At 36.5% G+C, this 17,484-nt stretch overlaps 1 protein-coding gene across 2 annotated transcripts in view; it reads right to left on the minus strand.

The window, feature by feature from the left end:
• The window catches only part of cpne5a (copine Va), an 82,819-nt gene that overhangs the window by 28,949 nt on the left and 36,386 nt on the right, over window positions 1-17,484 (minus strand). For both annotated transcript variants that reach the window (XM_079827322.1, XM_079827321.1), the window contains 3 exons: window positions 10,294-10,357; window positions 4,080-4,183; window positions 3,713-3,817 (listed from right to left, as the gene is read on the minus strand). In XM_079827322.1, the coding sequence (XP_079683448.1) occupies window positions 3,713-3,817; window positions 4,080-4,183; window positions 10,294-10,357 (273 nt within the window). The remainder of the gene's footprint in view (window positions 1-3,712; window positions 3,818-4,079; window positions 4,184-10,293; window positions 10,358-17,484) is intronic.

Raw genomic sequence — 17,484 nt, forward strand, 5'->3', positions numbered from 1 at the left:
ATAACGACTTGTATAGTGATGACCGATTTCAAAACACCGCATCATGAAGCTTCGAAGCGTTATGAATCAGCGAGTCGAATCATGATTCGGATCGCGTGTCAAACCGCCAAACTGCTGAAATCACGTGACTTTGGCGATCCAAACCGCTGAATCGACTCACTGATTCATAACGCTTCGAAGCTTCATGATGCTGTGTTTTGAAATCGGTCATCACTATATAAGTCGTTATTTAGTTTTTTTTTGCACACAAAAACTATTCTCGTTGCTTCATACAGTTATTGTAGAACCACTGTAGTGAGACGGACTTTGTAACGATATCTTTAGTACTTTTTATGGTTCTTGAGAGTGTACAGTGCATTGTGCCAATGGAGGCCTTTCTGAGCCATCGGATTTCAACTAAAATATCTTCATTTGTGTTCCGAAGATGAACGGAGGTCTTACGGGTGTTGAACGACATGGGTAAGTAATTAATGACAGAATTTTCATGTTTGGGTGAACTAACCCTTTAAGCACCAAATCAGCATATTAGAATAATTTCTGTAGGATCATGTGACATTGACGACTGGAGTAATGCTGCTGAAAATTCAGCTTTGCCATCACAGGAATAAATTACATTTTTAAATGTATTCAAATAGAAAACAGTTATTTTAAATTGCAATAATATTTCACAATATCACTGCTATATTTAGCTGATCAAATAAATTCAGCCTTGGTGAACATAACAGACTTCTTTCAAAAACATATCTTACTGACCCCGAACTTTTGAACAGTAGTTTACAATATATTTTAATGTAATGGAAATATTCTTATAAATATTTTAAATACATTTGAAATATAGCAAGAATTTTTCTCTTATTGATTCAAACCAGAAAACACAAGAACAATATTGGAAAATGTAAACTAACCAGAATTTCTGCACACATTTATAGGACTTTCCACTATAAAACTACTTCGATAACTTTCTATCAGCCACTCAGAGGTGTCGAATATATACGGAAGCCCTGAGGTAATTTCCTCTGTAAAGTCTGAGATGTTTCCCTCAGGAGAGTGGCTGATTGACAGGGTTAAGTGCTGTTCCTGTCTCTCCCCAAGATCACAGACAGATGCAGATCAGTTATGACACTATGGGTAAATTATGGCTTCCCCTCATGTCAATCAAACCAAATTTCTCTCATTTGTTTAAGACCCCTGAAGGAGGCCCTGCCTTGCCCTGCTAACCTGATTTAATACAAGCATTTGTTTCAGAGAAAATAATAAGATATACATCCAGATGCACACTGATGGTCAGCATGACAGCATAGCTTTATGTGCTAAAAACAACTTCATATTAGCACAACCTGAGCTGATCATCAGTACAACAGCACTCTTTAACAATTAAATGAATCAAATGATGTAATAATTGCATACTTTCTGCCACATTATTGCTTAAAAGTCATTATTTTGCTATTCTGAAATATATTAGGATCTGCATAACATCTAAAAATTATTATGGACCTTTTTCTGTTGAAATATACCAACTGCAATATAAATACGCTCTCAACTGGCATCCTTACAACAGGTAATAATTAGCACAGTCCCACAACAGCTGGAGTTTCCCTTTCTTTTTTCTCTCTCTCTTTTGCTGTGTCTCTCTCACACACAAGGGATCAGAGGCCAGGTGGGGACTGGGCGGCAGGTGGTTCTGTTCCCTGTGTATTGACTATGACAGCTCTCAGACGACACACAGCTGCCAATGCGTCTACAAGCCTCACCTGGGCCATGAAAATGGACACACACTATAGGGATGGGCAACGACGGTCCTAAAGTGCCGGTGTTCCTGCAGACCCTGATTAAAAATAATAAAAACTCACCTGCCTGTAGCCTTAAGGCTGGGCCACACTAAAAGATTTTCAAAATGTGAGAGACCTCAAACATGATGATAAGAAATTATAGATTTAACCATTTTGTTCCTCTAGTGCCACAATGTGACCATGAAAAGCACACCACACACAAACAGATTCCATTTACAAACAACAAAGTCCACCCTGTGAGCCCAGGAAATCACACGAAATCTCTCGCATCAAACATGACTTTAAAGGGTTAGTTCATCCAAAAATGAAAATCATGATTTACTCACCCTCAAGCCATCCTAGGTGTATTTGACATTCTTCTTTCAGACGAACACAATCAGAGTTATATTAAAAAATATCCTGGCTCTTCCAAGCTTTATAATTGTAGTGAATGGCGGACCATTCATCCATAAGAAAAGTAATCCATACGGTTCCAGGGAGTTAATAAAGGCCTACTGAAGTGAAGCGAAAAATATCCATATTTAAAACTTTATAAACTAAAATAAATAGCTTCCAACTGATGGCCATACGCATCACTTTTTTGGGCTTCAAAATCAGGTCTGCCATTCACTCCCATAAAGCTTGGAAGAGCCTAGATATTTTTTAATATCACTCAGATTGTGTTCATCTGAAAGAAGAAGTCATAAACACCTAGGATGGCTTGAGGGTGAGTAAATCACGGGATAATTTTCATTTTTGGGTGAACGTGGGCTTTACATGTTACAGCGCGAACAGGAGGTGAGTCTTCCGTCAGCTCGCTTTTTGATTGGGTATTGTTTTGTTTCACGTGATAATCTCCAGAGCATGCATTTTGAATATTTACGATTCGAGACCGGGGCGACGCCCACGTTCTTCCGAGCCAATTCAGTCACTCTCAACACACATCACATCACATCACAGGAAAATCTGATAAGATAATCTGTAGAACCATCAAGATAGTCGGGACTTTACCTAGGATTGTAGGAAGGGGAGAAATTGGTCTTAAGGTGTGTTTGATTAGAGTGGGAGCTAAACTCTGCAAGACAATGGCACTCCAGGACTGACGTTGCCCATTCCTGGCCAACAAAATATCACTGAACACAACAAACTGTTTGACACACACTGGAAAGTACATAGGCCTATGTAGACCAACAAAGAAACAGTGTAGTGCAAACACACGAACAAATATCTGCTACACAGAAAGTGCAAAGCAAAAATAATGTGTCCTTGTAGAGCACATAAATCACAAAAGTGCAGCACCGTGAACAGGGCTGTCTGTGATCAAATAATGCTGATGCAATGAGTACCAGCAGTCTGGTCTATATGTGCGACTGAATCAAAGAGCACAGGGATGCGATCCCTCTCGACACGCACATAAACGGCGGCTTATTCAGTAACAACAGCTACATTTTCACAGGATTCACAACAATGTATGCACACAAATATTCTTATCCTCATTCTAATGTTAAACCCTCAATGCTAAAATGATTCTAAATAATGTAACTGCGTACCCACAGATAAATTATCATAATACACACAAACAGTTCTAAATCAGGCTCTTCCACATACTATACACCTTTACATAGTCTTAGGCTACACGTGATCGACTGCATATCAGAATGAACAATAACACAGTTTTGTTACTCTTAAAAAAAGACTTGCATAGTTACTTTTTATTCTTAGTTATTATATTACAAACATGCATAATATAATATAATTCATAATATAATACAATAATATTACAAAACAATTATCCTGCATTTTGAATTACTGTGTGAAAGCTTTTTCACACTGGTTTTACGTGCATGCACAGTTAGTAAATGAGACCTGTTAACACTGGTGACAGGTGCACAAGCATCCGTGCATATTGACATGCATGTCTGTTTGTGTATGTGTGAGCGCACCTGTCATAATCTCCATTGCAAAGCGCTCTGACAGGGATGGTGAACGGCTGCCAGACAGGGTTCAGTGTATTCTTTACCACTTCAGTTTTATGGCAAATAGTGAACCTAATTAACAAAACACAAAGATGTGAAATTCAAACAAAGCAGTATGCATTGTATGATTCTATTTTATTGCATATAGGCAGTTATATTATTGGCTAGAACCATTTTCAAAGACATTCCAAAGACCCAGACATATTTTCTTCACATGTCCGTTCACTTCATGAAAAGAAGACATGCACATTTCTCGTACACGCTTCCATGTCTGAGAGAGTGCTGCGAATCAATGAGAGAGAGAGAGAGAGAGAGAGAGAGACAGCTAACTCACGTTCCGTCCTCATTACTTCTGTAGAACACCATGAACGGGTCAGAGCGGCCAAAGAAGTCTTTCTTATCCAGCTTATTGGCACAGAACTGCATTGTTGCACAGTCCTGAGGAAAAGAAAGAAAGAATAAAAAATGAAAGAAAGAAAGAACATGAAGGGCAAAGAAGGAAAAATGGAAGGTAAAAGATTGAAAGAGTACAGGGAGCAGCTAAATGTAGTGAAATCAGAGGCTTTTTCTTGTGCAGCTTAGATGAATGACGTGGTTCTCTGGACCCTCAGGCGCAATTCCCCCCCACCATGTCTCTATAGGTCAGGAAGTATGTGTACATGCACATTTTATAAAGTCATGTGTTCCAGACACCTGTGTCTATCCTTCATTCACCTTATGTTTTTTGGTGGGAAAAGGTTTAAAGGTAAAATTACTTTTTTGCCTATTCTTTAAAATAATAAATAATTCACTAATGAACGATTCCTCCCATAAATACCACTGACTGAGGCTCAATATTTAGCACTCAGGAAATATTTCAAGCCATGTCAATACTGACATCCCCAATGACACCGTGATTGTAATTTTCTCAATTCAACAGACATCATTTTCTGTCTTTTTTCAATTTCTAGATCATAATGTTTTTGTTTACTGGAGTAGTTTTATGCTCATACCTCGATCACTCTACAATGATAATAATGCAAAGAAAAATATTATAATGAATATCAGCTATAATATGAAAATTGATGTCTCATAATTTTGGTCAGAACACAACTAAAACTATTAAACTATTGTTTTGAAATAAATCTGATATGAAATAAAATATAAATATATGAAAATCTTAAACTTAAACAAATTTGAAATTTGCCTGAGCAACTAACTGAAAGTGAGTTGAAAAACTAAAATAACAAAAAAATACATTAACGTTAGAATAAAAATATTTACAAAAAACTAAAATTTAAACAAAAATGTAAACTAAAAATTATAAAATAAAAGCTAATTTAAAATAATGATAAATATAACAATACTATATAAATAATACTAAAATAACACTTCACATGAATCAAGATATGAATTTAATTATTATTATTATGACGTAATGTTACAGTAATACATACAATTTCTTGGGATAAAAAAAGAAAAACTGGGCGAGGCCCTGAAATGGCTATTTTGTGCCCCAAATGGTTAATCTGTGCCTGCCATCAGCAAGCATCAATTCCATTTGAACCAATTAGCCGCTAAACACTATCTTGTGTTGAGAGTGCCATTCAGAGAATGATGAAATTGTAGACTGGAGTCAGTGAGGAGAGAGGAAGAGATTGAAGGAGAAGAACATTCAATCACATGACACTTCGTCCAGTGTGTAGTTGGTAAATTACACTCCAGTAACGACTGACATCATCATAAAGCTGCTTGGGCCAGAGGGCCGTCATTAGTCATAATGGTATGGTGTGAGGTCTAAATGATACAAAGTCATTAAATCTAATGGTAGTATGTACTGATTACTGAATAGCAAAGAGACTCTTCATGATCTTGTCGAGGGACTATTCACATCATATTTGATGGTAGAAAGAGCACTACCTTTTTATTAGTAGGCTACATTGCTCTAATTGTTTCTTGACTGAAACTAACCCACAGTGTGTGGAGGACTTTTCACATGATTAACGGGTCCATTTAAACCAAACATTCAAAATGATTATGATCCTATAAATAGGAACTTAGCAAGATCAATTCAAGCTGAAAACAATTCGAGAAGAGAAAAGCAAAATATCAACCTATGCTAGCTTTGAATCCAGCCTCTATGAATTGAGCAATCAAGCATGAGTGGCAGTTTTCTTTGAAATGCTTTCTTCAGCAACAGTAAACAACTTAAACGACAGCATAGTTAGTCAAATAAATGACAGACATTCAAAGCCCTTTACAACACAGCTAAAGCTGCCTGTCTTTAGCCACATTGTACTTCATAGATGTAACATTTCACTCATTATTTTGGGTTTGTAGGTTTTATCTAGTGTTTGAATGCGATTCTGCTATATGTAACTTCTTGGAAGGAGACAGACTTTTGAAGATATTTGCAAACCTCGTTCTCGCTATTAAGCAGAGGTTTTCTATCCACACGGTGCATTTCCTCATAGATGTTCTGTGCGTGTACCTGATCAAAACCCGGCCTTTCATAACATCCTGTAAAATCTTTTGATCTACCATGTGAAATATATATATAGATCAAGCAGATGTACCAATCTATTACCCTCACAGAGGGGAAAAGCTTTTTGAGCATTTCAAATGAGCTTGAGTGAGGCTGCGAGTGTGTGCAATAGATCGCTCAAATGAGCAGTCCTTTGTGTGTGTTTGAGCCTGTAGTCAACCCAACATAGCCATTTACAACCCGGAAAGGCTGTAATTTACTCTGTGCTATTTCAGCTATTTAATGAGTACTATCACCAGTGACAGAGTAAACTTTACTAGACAGAGAAACGAAACAGGAGCATTCCAGTGAGAAGACATGATAAAGAGATGGGAGGGATAGAGATAAAAAACCTTTCTGTCTTTTCCCTTACCTCCTGAATCTACAAAGCCATGGCATTGTTATATTTTACCTTAAGATGAAATAAAACTGTGGACTGCAAAATAATATCAATTCAATATTTTTTTCTATTGCATTATCTGTGCTGGCAATTCTAATGAATTCCGCAAACTCCTTCACTGTGAATCAAATTTGAATCCATCAAAAAGCAGATGCTGAATTAATATCCATCTTATTTGAAATAAAGCAATAATTCAAAATGTTCATGAAAATTAAATGGGTTTCGTGGAGGGGTGATTTGTCTAAGTCCCAACATCTAGCTACTGGTGTTCCTCAGGGCTCAATGCTTGGACCACTTCTCTTCTCCATCTACACTAGGATCTGTCATTCAGAAACATGGCTTTTCCTATCACTGCTATGCTGATGACACTCAACTCTACTTCTCATTTCAACCAGATGATCCTGTTCGTATTGCAGCCTGTCTGGCATTTCTGGCTGGATGAAAGACCACCACCTCAACTAAAAACTTGCTAGGACAGAACTGCTTTTGGTCTCAGCCAACCCATCACTTCATCACAACTTCTCCATTCAGCTGGGCTTGTCAACCATAACTCCTTCTAGGACAGCAGGAACCTTGGAGTTGTGATTGATAATCAGTTAAACTTCACTGATCATATTACTACAACGGCCCTGTCCTGCAAATTTGCATTATACAACAGATTAGACCCTTCCTATCAGAGCAGGCCACACAACTCTTGTTCTCTTCAGACTGGACTATAGTAATGCTCTCTTAGGCATGCACTATCAAACCTTTGCAACTGATCCAGAATGCAGCTGCGAGGGAGTTTTTCAACGAGCCCATATGTCAAACCTCTCTTCATCAGTTTGCACTGGCTGCCAATAGCCGCTCGCATTAAATTCTTGGCACTGGTGTTTGCCTACAAGACAACCACTGGCTGTGCTCCAATATACCTAAACTCGCTTCGTTCAGACTTATGCGCCCTTCAGAAGCTTGCGTTCTGCAAGTGAACGATGACTCGAGGTGCCATACCAAAGAGGCACAAAATCGCTCACAGACCTTATCCTGGTCTGTTCCCACCTGGTGGAACGACCTGCCAATCTCAATTCGAGCAGCTGAGTCTATAGCCATTTTCAAAAAACATCTAAAGAAACATATTTTCCAGCAGCACCTGACCAATTGACCTATCGGTAAGCCCCTCCCCTCATACGCAAATGAGCCAATAGCAGTTGAGTATCAGTTGCGCTGGGACCGGAACTCGGACATCTTTAGGTGTCAGCTCCATAGAGATGCATTGGAAAATCCGAAGCTCTCATCGGTTTGATGGTGTTTATGCTGCAAAAATGCTAAAACGTCGTGCCTGAGGTACTGTAATACTGATTCCAGGTATCCTGAGAGGATTTAGTGTTTGTCATACTCTCGTTAAGTTACGATTAAAGTCCCTGCTAACAAACAAATCGAAATTACTAACTGTTCTCACGTCATGTAACGTTAACACTGTAGGTCAAAAACACGAAGGTCTACATTTCAGTGCCTCTCCATATTAAACTGGTTATATGTAAATTAATTTAATTTTAGATGTTTAAGGTCTACATTATCTGTCCTACTAAGGAGGACTCCTATTTTGGTGGGTTTTATAGTCTCCGGGTAACGAAAGGAAGAGCTTGCACGCAGTTTATCGGAGTTGTTTTGCGGATACAAAGTTTACCAGTTATTAACTGCACCCTCGAAAAGGCATACGGTCTGTATATGTTTGTTTACTGTTAGTTGTTTGAGTGTTTTTGTGTAATTTGCTGTGTATGTTAATGATAATGCAACGGAGAGAGATAGTTTGTGAATGAGACATTAATGCGCACTTCTTATGCTTCGTTTGTTCAGCTCTTACGATGATTTTTTGGAGTGAATAACGATGCAATAAACTTGATAAACCATCAGTTAAGTTTGGCCATCATTCGGACGGGATATACGCAACAATCTGTGTCCAAAAACATCTTGGGATAAGGTTTTCACACTGACATTGTACATTGTAAGATATAGCAACTCCGTTTGTTTGTCCGAGTTAGCAACAGTAACTAAGGGGGGCGGGGCTTACCAATAGGTCAATTAAGACAAGCACTTACCTATTCTATTCGTTTTTCAAAAAAAGCCTCTTGTTGGTCTGATTTCTTAAATTGCTCTCTTCATTTGTAAGTCGCTTTGGATAAAAGTGTCTGCTAAATGATTAAATGTAAATGTAGTACAATTACTGGCTGGCCATTCATATGACAATGCACATCAAAAGAGCACTTTTTTTAAATTACTGATTTAAAATGTAATACATTTAATTAAAACATTAAAAGATTAATTAAATATTTTAGAAAATGTATCAAAATAAAATGTTATTACTAAAGAAAATATAAAAAAGATAAAAATTGTACAAATAATTTTACATAGTATTGTTTATTAGAATAAAATACAATTCTGCAGGAAAGTGTGATTACTAGTGAACCGGTCACTCACCGCACCCTTTTATTCGTCCATATGCATGTCTACAGAACCAGATTTCATCAAAAGCCTCTTAATTAGCATTTTATTGCTTATCATTTTTCCAAGCCATCACTCCCATTTATAAGAAGCCTCTTAACATACATCTAGTGCTTTTCACTGACACCATCTCGAACCCTTCAGTATCCAACAGCAATCAAGACTTGACGTCAGAACAAATTTAAAATGCATAAGCAGAATATTAGATTGGATGCATGATCGTCGAGTTCATTAGGCACAGACAATCAATGAAACAAGACATGCAGAGGAAGTGTCCAAAGTGCTTCAAAGAGCATTCCAAGAATCCATATGGATCCTTATTAAAGCATTCAAGCCTTTGAAGGGAACTTTAGAGACATTGTTGCTTTTTATTTAGACCAAGGAGGTCACAATATCCATATCTCACTTTGATTTAAGCAATCTTAAGAAACCCAGATTATTCACACTCAAGCTGTGACACCAGTTGCTGCAACATTCCAGTGTGTGTTCTTTCTTCCTTGAAAACCTTGATGCCAATTCCATGATCTTTTGGTTCAATAAAAGCTGATCTTAAAATACTAGCTGAAAGCATTCAGGAGAACAAGCGAAACAAGCACAGCCTTCACTGTGTACTAGATCAAATGCTCTTACAGTACCCATTGGGCAATGCTGCAATGGATCTTCGCTATACTGAATGCGCTGGAATTTTTCAACTGTTGTTCCATCAGCCTGTGTTCTGTTTTTTATTTAAGTAAATGGCCAATTTAAAAGGAGGTTAATAATTCATGTTAGAAATATTAAATAATGATGCTAACCTGTGACTACAAATACCATGGCTTGTGTTATTCCATTATTTATGCTTTTAAAGCATTTTGTCAGTATAATGGAAATAAAAGCATTAAAATATGTATTTGGTGCTCAATTGGTTTTTGAAGTTGCTTCCCTTTTGTCTGTGGAGATAACACATTGCAGTTCATTTCTCTGGAATAATGTATTTGTCTGCCAGGCAATGAACGGTCTGATCTGAAGAGTAAAACAGTCAGCTTTCTTATCAAACTGAATCATTTCAGTAAAGGTTTTCACTGCTGAAGAGTTACAATAATTTTGAAGAGAAAGGCAGTTAAAAAAAACAATTATTCAGAGCAAAACTATTCTGTGGAGGATAAAGTAAAACTGCTGACTTACCCGACAGTTTCCAAGTTCCTCTACAGTGAGAATAATGGTACCACAGTTCTTCCCAGGGATGCCACTGAAAGAATAACACATACAGTACTTAAGTGCAAACAGTTTTGTGTTATTGGGAATAGCAGGGCAGGAATCCTGCACTGTAAACATTTAATTACATGAATTGGTTTGAGTAGAGACAACTTAAATTAAACAAATTAGTCCAATCAAATTAACTTTTATGAGTATTTAGAATTTTCTTTTAATTTTGAGTTCACAAAACTGACTTATATTAAGTAATCTGAATTGTTTCATTGTTTTTAGTTTTATTAACTTTTTTTTTTCATTTAGACAAACTTATATTGAACTGAAACTGGGCTGGGATTTCTATTTCCCAGCATGCTTTGCCATGACACTCAAAAAGGAGAGTAAATGCTAACATATTTTTTTTGTGCAAGGTTAATGTAAAGTGGGAGATTTAGGGCCAGATTTACTAACAGCTTGTGCCAGCGCAAACCCACTTTTAGCTTAAAAAAACTACTATCACGATTTACTAAAGACACAGTCCAAAATGTGTGCCGAAAAGGAGTGGACAGGGTTATTTTTGCGGCTGACATTATTGCATATGCATTTGTAGGAGTTTCCCTTTCAGATGCAAAAATTATGGGAGGAGAGTATTTAAATAAATCCCACAAGGTGATTTACTAAGGTTTGAGCTTGTCATTTTACTTGTGTTTGCGTCATTATTTTCCGCCCAAAAAAGCACATCTTAAACCAGATGTTAACTGGTAGATTGTGTTGGTCATTATGGAAATGGTCCGGCTGCATCTGTGTTCTTAATTTACACGTCGTCAGTAGATCACGCGCATAACTTTACACTGCGCTTTTTTGGAATTGCGCTCTCATGGTAATTTGCCCTGTTTAGTAAATCTGGCCCTTAGTGTTTAATGTTTAGCCATGCATCTGTTTCTTTGTTTTTTCATGGTGACAGGTGGAGCATGAGCATGGTTTGAGAACAGATACTTATTCGGGTTTACAGTATGTAATAAAATACTGATAATATGACCTGATTCCCATCGGAGTTAAAGACATTTCAGGGCGGCACATGGCCACATGCCAGAACAGCAGCAGGAAATGTGATATTAGAGCTGAGAAGATATACTATGGAGCTGAAGATCATAGTTGTGTTGTGTGCCAAAAACTGGACATTTCAGTTCAGATTATTGTTTTGCCCTGAATGCGTCCTGCACAGTCAACAAACAGCAACCATCAAGTGTTCAAATAAATCTCTGCCCCAGGATATTTTTTTAGACGTTGTAAAGCTTAAATCTTTGGCTGATTCGCACCAGTTTATTTCTGTCAATCACTGAAGATTCTAATTTAGATGTCAACCGGTGCACAATCAAGTAAAACATTTTATGCTGCCCGCTATGTGTGCAAAGAAAATGCATCTTCTCCTGTCTACCTATAGGGTCACTGCAGACTAAATAAACAATGCATTAAAGTGCTCAGGTGCAGAAATGACCCTCAGTTCATTTGCAAATCTCCTTCATGCTTTGCATTACCATGCAAACTGTGTGAAACTTTTGTGAACTATGTGTAGGTTGTAATTAATAAACTTTAATTACGATTAATGATGTTTTGGAAAGAAGTCTCTTATGCTCACCAGACTCCATTTTTAAAATAAAAAATAAAGTAATATTGGGAATTATACTTACAATTTAAAATAATAGTTTCCTATTTTAACACATTTGAAAATGTAATTTATTCCTGTGATTCCAAAGTTGAATTTTCAGCATCATTACTCATTATGATATGCTGATTTGGTGATCAAGAAACATATTTTATTATAACAGCTGAAATTCTAATACATTGTTTAGGATTCTTTGATTAATAGAAGGTAAAAAGCATTTATTTGAAAGAAAAATATTTTGTAATATTATTTACTGTCACTCTTCAATGCATCCTTGCTGAACAAAAGTATTCATTTCAAAAAATCTTGCTGAGCACAAACTTTTGAACAGAAGTGTATTATATAATTACATAATATTATTAATTTTTCAACTAATGCATATTGTTGTTAAATAGTTTAAATGTATGGTAGAAAACAAATTCAGAATCTAAAGTTGAGAATTAAAAAGCAGGCCAGTTCAACTTGAGTCACTAAAAGGATGTCAAATAAGGAAACAATTTGTCCTCTGCTTTTACAGGAGACACTTCTTAAAAAAAAAAAAATTACACTGAATAATTCAAATACACAATGGATTTCAGGCCAGTTTTTCCATTAACCTTCTGAAGTTGCAGGATCACCAGAGTTGTTTTGAACTGCCTCAGTCTCACCTCCACATGTAGGTTGGGAAGGTCAGTGTTTGCTGCTGCTCATGTTTTTCCCTCAGGTATTAGAGATGACTTGTTAGATGAAGCCTATCGCCTGTTCAATTTGTTAAAAACTATTTCTTTGCTAAAGATAACACTGGTACGTTATTATGTGTTCTCCGGTGTCTTTTCTGTAATATCTAAACCAATTCTCCTTAAATCATTGACATTGTGGTAAGACATACAGCCAAACAGAATCTTTGATTCAATTATTGAACATGAACCAGAAACAAGTAGACAGGGTTAACTGATGGAGTTCAGCTCATTTTCTAAGGTCATACACCTATTAATGCTCTCAGAGTCAGGCTTCCAAACTTCCACAAAAAAAGACAGCTAACAACTGACAGCAATATTAAACTTGCTGCACTGTAGTTGCAAGATACATACATGAACAAATGTAACTGTAACAAGTGTAGCCATATTTTATAGCAACAAGCTGCTATATGTACAATGTTCAATGCGACAGGAGAGTAAAAATGATGAAACTGTTCGAAATATGGCATTGTTTCCTATCACAAACCCCACTGACTGGCTTTTAACACTGTGTGTTAGTTGTGCTCTGCAGAAGAGCAAAATCAATGGCACTCACGCCTCTCCCTGCTGCATTGCCAATTGATTAGCGTCTGATCATAGTCTGAACCCCTCGGTGCCTTTAGCCTGACATTGAACGCAGCACGCCGTTTTATTCGTATTAATGAAAACTCACCAGAGTTTAATTTTCCTTTCATCAAGTTTAAATTGAAAAAGTTATATACATTTTTTTTTTACTGCATACAGTATTGCCATTGAAGCAATGACCTGGAACAGATAATCCAAGCTGTTTAACACATGGGCATAAAATAAGATTTTTTACATTTCTCAGCCATTAAACTCAATGCAGAATCTAAAAATACAGACACTGTCAGTTCAGATCGACTTTTCTCACTACCATTCAAAAGTTTGGTAATATTGTGAAATATTATTACAATTTAAAATAACCATTTTCTATTTTCTAAATATGGTCTCTATATATTTTCAAATGTGATATATTCATGTGATGATCATTATTCCAGTCTTCATTGTCACATGATCCTTCAGAAATCATTCTAGTGTGCTGATTTGGTGCACAATAAACATTTCTTATTGTTATCCATGTTAAAAACAGTTGTTATGATGCTTAATATTTTTTTGTGTGAAAACAGTGATATATTTTTTCAAGGTTCTTTGATTAACAGAAAGATTATCTGAACAGCATTTATTGGAAATGGGAATCTTTTATAACATTAAGTTGTTGCTGTCACTTTTATTCAGCAAGGATGCTAAATACTTTGCAATAATATAATTCAGTATAAATTAAACACAAACTGCACACTGTAAACCCGAACGCTCAAAATAATTAATTGGTTTGAGTAGGGTAAACTTGAATTAAACAAATTAGTTCAATCAAATTAACTTTTGTGAGTGTATAGAACTTTATTTTTATTTTGAGTTCACAAAACTGACACATTTTAGTAATCTGAATTGTTTCATTGTTTTGAGCTGTATGAACTTGTTTCTTTGAATTTAGACAAACTTAAATGTAACTAACACTGGGCTGGAATTTCTATTTCCCAGCATGCTTTGCCACTTGAACATGACACTGAAAGGGAGAGTAAATGCTAAAATTAAGTGTTAGATGTTGCTGTTGTTAAGTGGGAGATTTAGTGTTTAATGTTTAGCTATACTAATTTAGAAGAGTTTCTGTTATGTTGGGTTTTTTGGGGGGGTTACCATCATGGTGACGAGTGGAGCATGAGCTTGGTATATTAAATGTTCTATATTGCTGTACACATTCAACAATTGCTATCCTATGCTAATACTATCAAAGTATTGTTTTAGCAATTAGCAAGTTAGCCATTATTGAATTAGCTAGTTAAATTTAACCAAGTTTCCACAACAAAAAATATGCAAGTTGATATTAGCCTACATGATCATTTTAAGTTAACCCTTAAAGACAGAGACAGCCGCCCTAAAAAAAAACTATCGTTCTAGAATATTTAATTACTTTTAACCCGCTAATCCAATCTGTATGCTGTAAAATGCACTGTAAAGAGGAGAATCTCAGCTTTTCAGATTAATTATTCAGAGGCTCCATGGTGAGCGTGGATGCGTCATCAAAATCTGCAGAATTGATTCGTCAAGGAAACGCATGTGGGTTGTTCCCCTGAGCCAATCACATGTTTCTCTGACACAACGTGAAAGTGGGTGTGTATTTGCGTGCATGAAAATAAACCAAAATAAACACACTCTCTCACATAGCACAGCACACAAAAGTCATTATATTTCTCTATTTGTATGTAGTTTGTGTTTTACACCGTTTCAGTGTTCTGCTGTTATATAACAATCCTTCTATTTATTTTACTCACTGAACTTTTTTGGACACATCTACATTGTCAGTAAATAAAATACTCCTGTTCTCACTCAAAAACGCCTAGAATAATATTACAATAAATGGCTATAATTGCTGAGAGATTGTTACACGTAGACAAAATGTCATATGGAAGTTTAAAACAACCAAGTCTAACTTTCTAAAGGAAAAAATCCAAACTTCATGAAGTTCTGTTTGAGTTCACAGTAAAAACACCACATTTTTGCTGCCGTTTTTCTTAAAATTCTATTAATTTAATCCATTCTCAGACTAAATAAATTTAAAATTTGGACTTCAAATGAGCTAGATGGAAACTTAATGTTCTCCTGTTTAAAATGATATATGACACTTGATGCTAACTGCTAGAATGGGTGAGAAAAACAAAGAAAAGTAGAGGCAAGTCAGGCGCCCCAAAAATAGGTCTTTAAGGGTTAAATGTATGAATATATAGCTTTCATTATACGAATACGAAATAAAAATCTGCCAGTTCTGCTTACTTAAACTTCTCATTTCGTAATTTAAAAATTTTGATGTAACTGATTGCTTCAAATGATTTGACTATGGGCAGATTTTGTTGGCATTCACAGCATTGCACCTTCCAAGGGAAAGCTCGATAATGTTGACATAAGCAATAACGATGATCTAGAGCGCACACCAGCATGAGGAAGGAGATCAAGGCATCTTTTGCACATAGCCGAGAGCTTGATATCAACTTTCTAACCTTTTACTGGGGCCAATGGAGATTCGGAGGATCAATGATACTGTCCCAAATCCGCCATTCAAAGCCAAATGACTTATAAGTCAACATCACACAGCCCGACCTGTTCGCTATGATCAAACAGTACTTTAACAAAGTATGCACACCAAATCCTGTCCTTAAGGAACAGGGGGAATATTTTTACATACTGATCACAGATGAAAGAAAGTTGGCTGTGAGAGAGGAGTTAGTTAGTATTATGCTGAATATTTTCGGTCTTTGTTGCACTCGGTGCAGCGTTTTCTTCAGCATGGCATCTGTAGCGGTTCAGTTTCTCATTTCAAATGGGCAGGCCTGATTTGATCAATTCATGTGAGAAGAGCAGGTGATTTATGGAGCTACTCATCAGCATAACAAATTGCTCGGTACTTGTGGCTTGTGAGGTATTTCTACGTTATATCAGAAGCCATTCATCAAATTGTTGACAAAGACTCCAGGGTTAACAATAAAGGTAGATTTCTCTATATACTCATCTTCTTAAGAGTCACAGAAAAATTGTACACTGTACCGAAGAACAAAATAAACTGCACTGTAATTAAACGTGATGTCCCATGATGTCTTAAACCTGCCAAAAGCCCTCTGGATAATCGAAAATGCTTAAATGTCATCTCACATGGCTAAGGAAGATGCATAGCAGGATTTAACGCTAGCCAGCACTGTCAGTCTATACAGCAGGAATTGAGATGTTTGCACATTTCATCATTAGGGTGAAGGATTATGTTGGTATTTAAGTAGACAGCAGGTTGACAGGTGAGAGAGGGGGAAAAAGGCAACAGAGGAACAATCAGGGCTGTAAGGAACACTGTCCCGGGCCCTGCGATGAGAGGCCAACTAAGATGGCAGGTGTTTCCCATGGGTCCACAAAAGGGTGCTAGGGAGTCTTTGAGATTTTAAAATTTAAGAGGGAAAAAAACTACTTTACAAAATGATAACAATTATTAATAATGCTGTTAAAAATAATACATAATAAATAATAATACAAAAATGTTCATTATAAGGTGTCCGTCATGACAAAAGAGTATCACCGGCTCAGATTTCCGGAGCCACCATTTTGGTGGAAAAGTGATAACAGAGAATGGTTATATGTAAATTAAAATGTTAAAATGTTTATTACGACTTTAAAGTTAATAGTGTATACATGATTAAAAACTGTGTAAAATATGCTCTATTTAGAACTGTATTTTGAACAGTATTCATCTCAATATGTGGTCCTGGTAAACCCCATGTTATGAGGACCAAATGTCCCAACAAGTATACAAATACCAGACTTTTTTTAACCTTGTTGGGACATTGTTTGGTCTTCTTAGTATATTCTTCTTAGTTGTTTGAAAGTGTTGTATTTAGGGGATAGAATATACAATTTGTACAGTATAAAAATCTTTATATCTTTGAGAATATGGAAAGTCCCCATAAAACATGGAAACCCAGCATGTGTGTGTGTGTGTGTGTGTGTGTGTGTGTGTGTGTGTGTGTGTGTGTGTGTGTGTGTGTGTGTGTGTGTGTGTGTGTGTGTGTGTGTGTGTGTGTGTGTGTGTGTGTGTGTGTGTGTGTGTGTGTGTGTGTGTGTGTGTGTGTGTGTGTGTGTGTGTGTGTGTGTGTGTGTGTGTGTGTGTGTGTGTGTGTGTGTGTGTGTGTGTGTGTGTGTGTGTGTGTGTGTGTGTGTGTGTGTGTGTGTGTGTGTGCGTGTAAGAAT

Source organism: Gobio gobio (genome assembly GCF_949357685.1).
Source record: "Gobio gobio genome assembly, chromosome: 10".
Lineage (NCBI taxonomy): Eukaryota > Metazoa > Chordata > Actinopteri > Cypriniformes > Gobionidae > Gobio > Gobio gobio.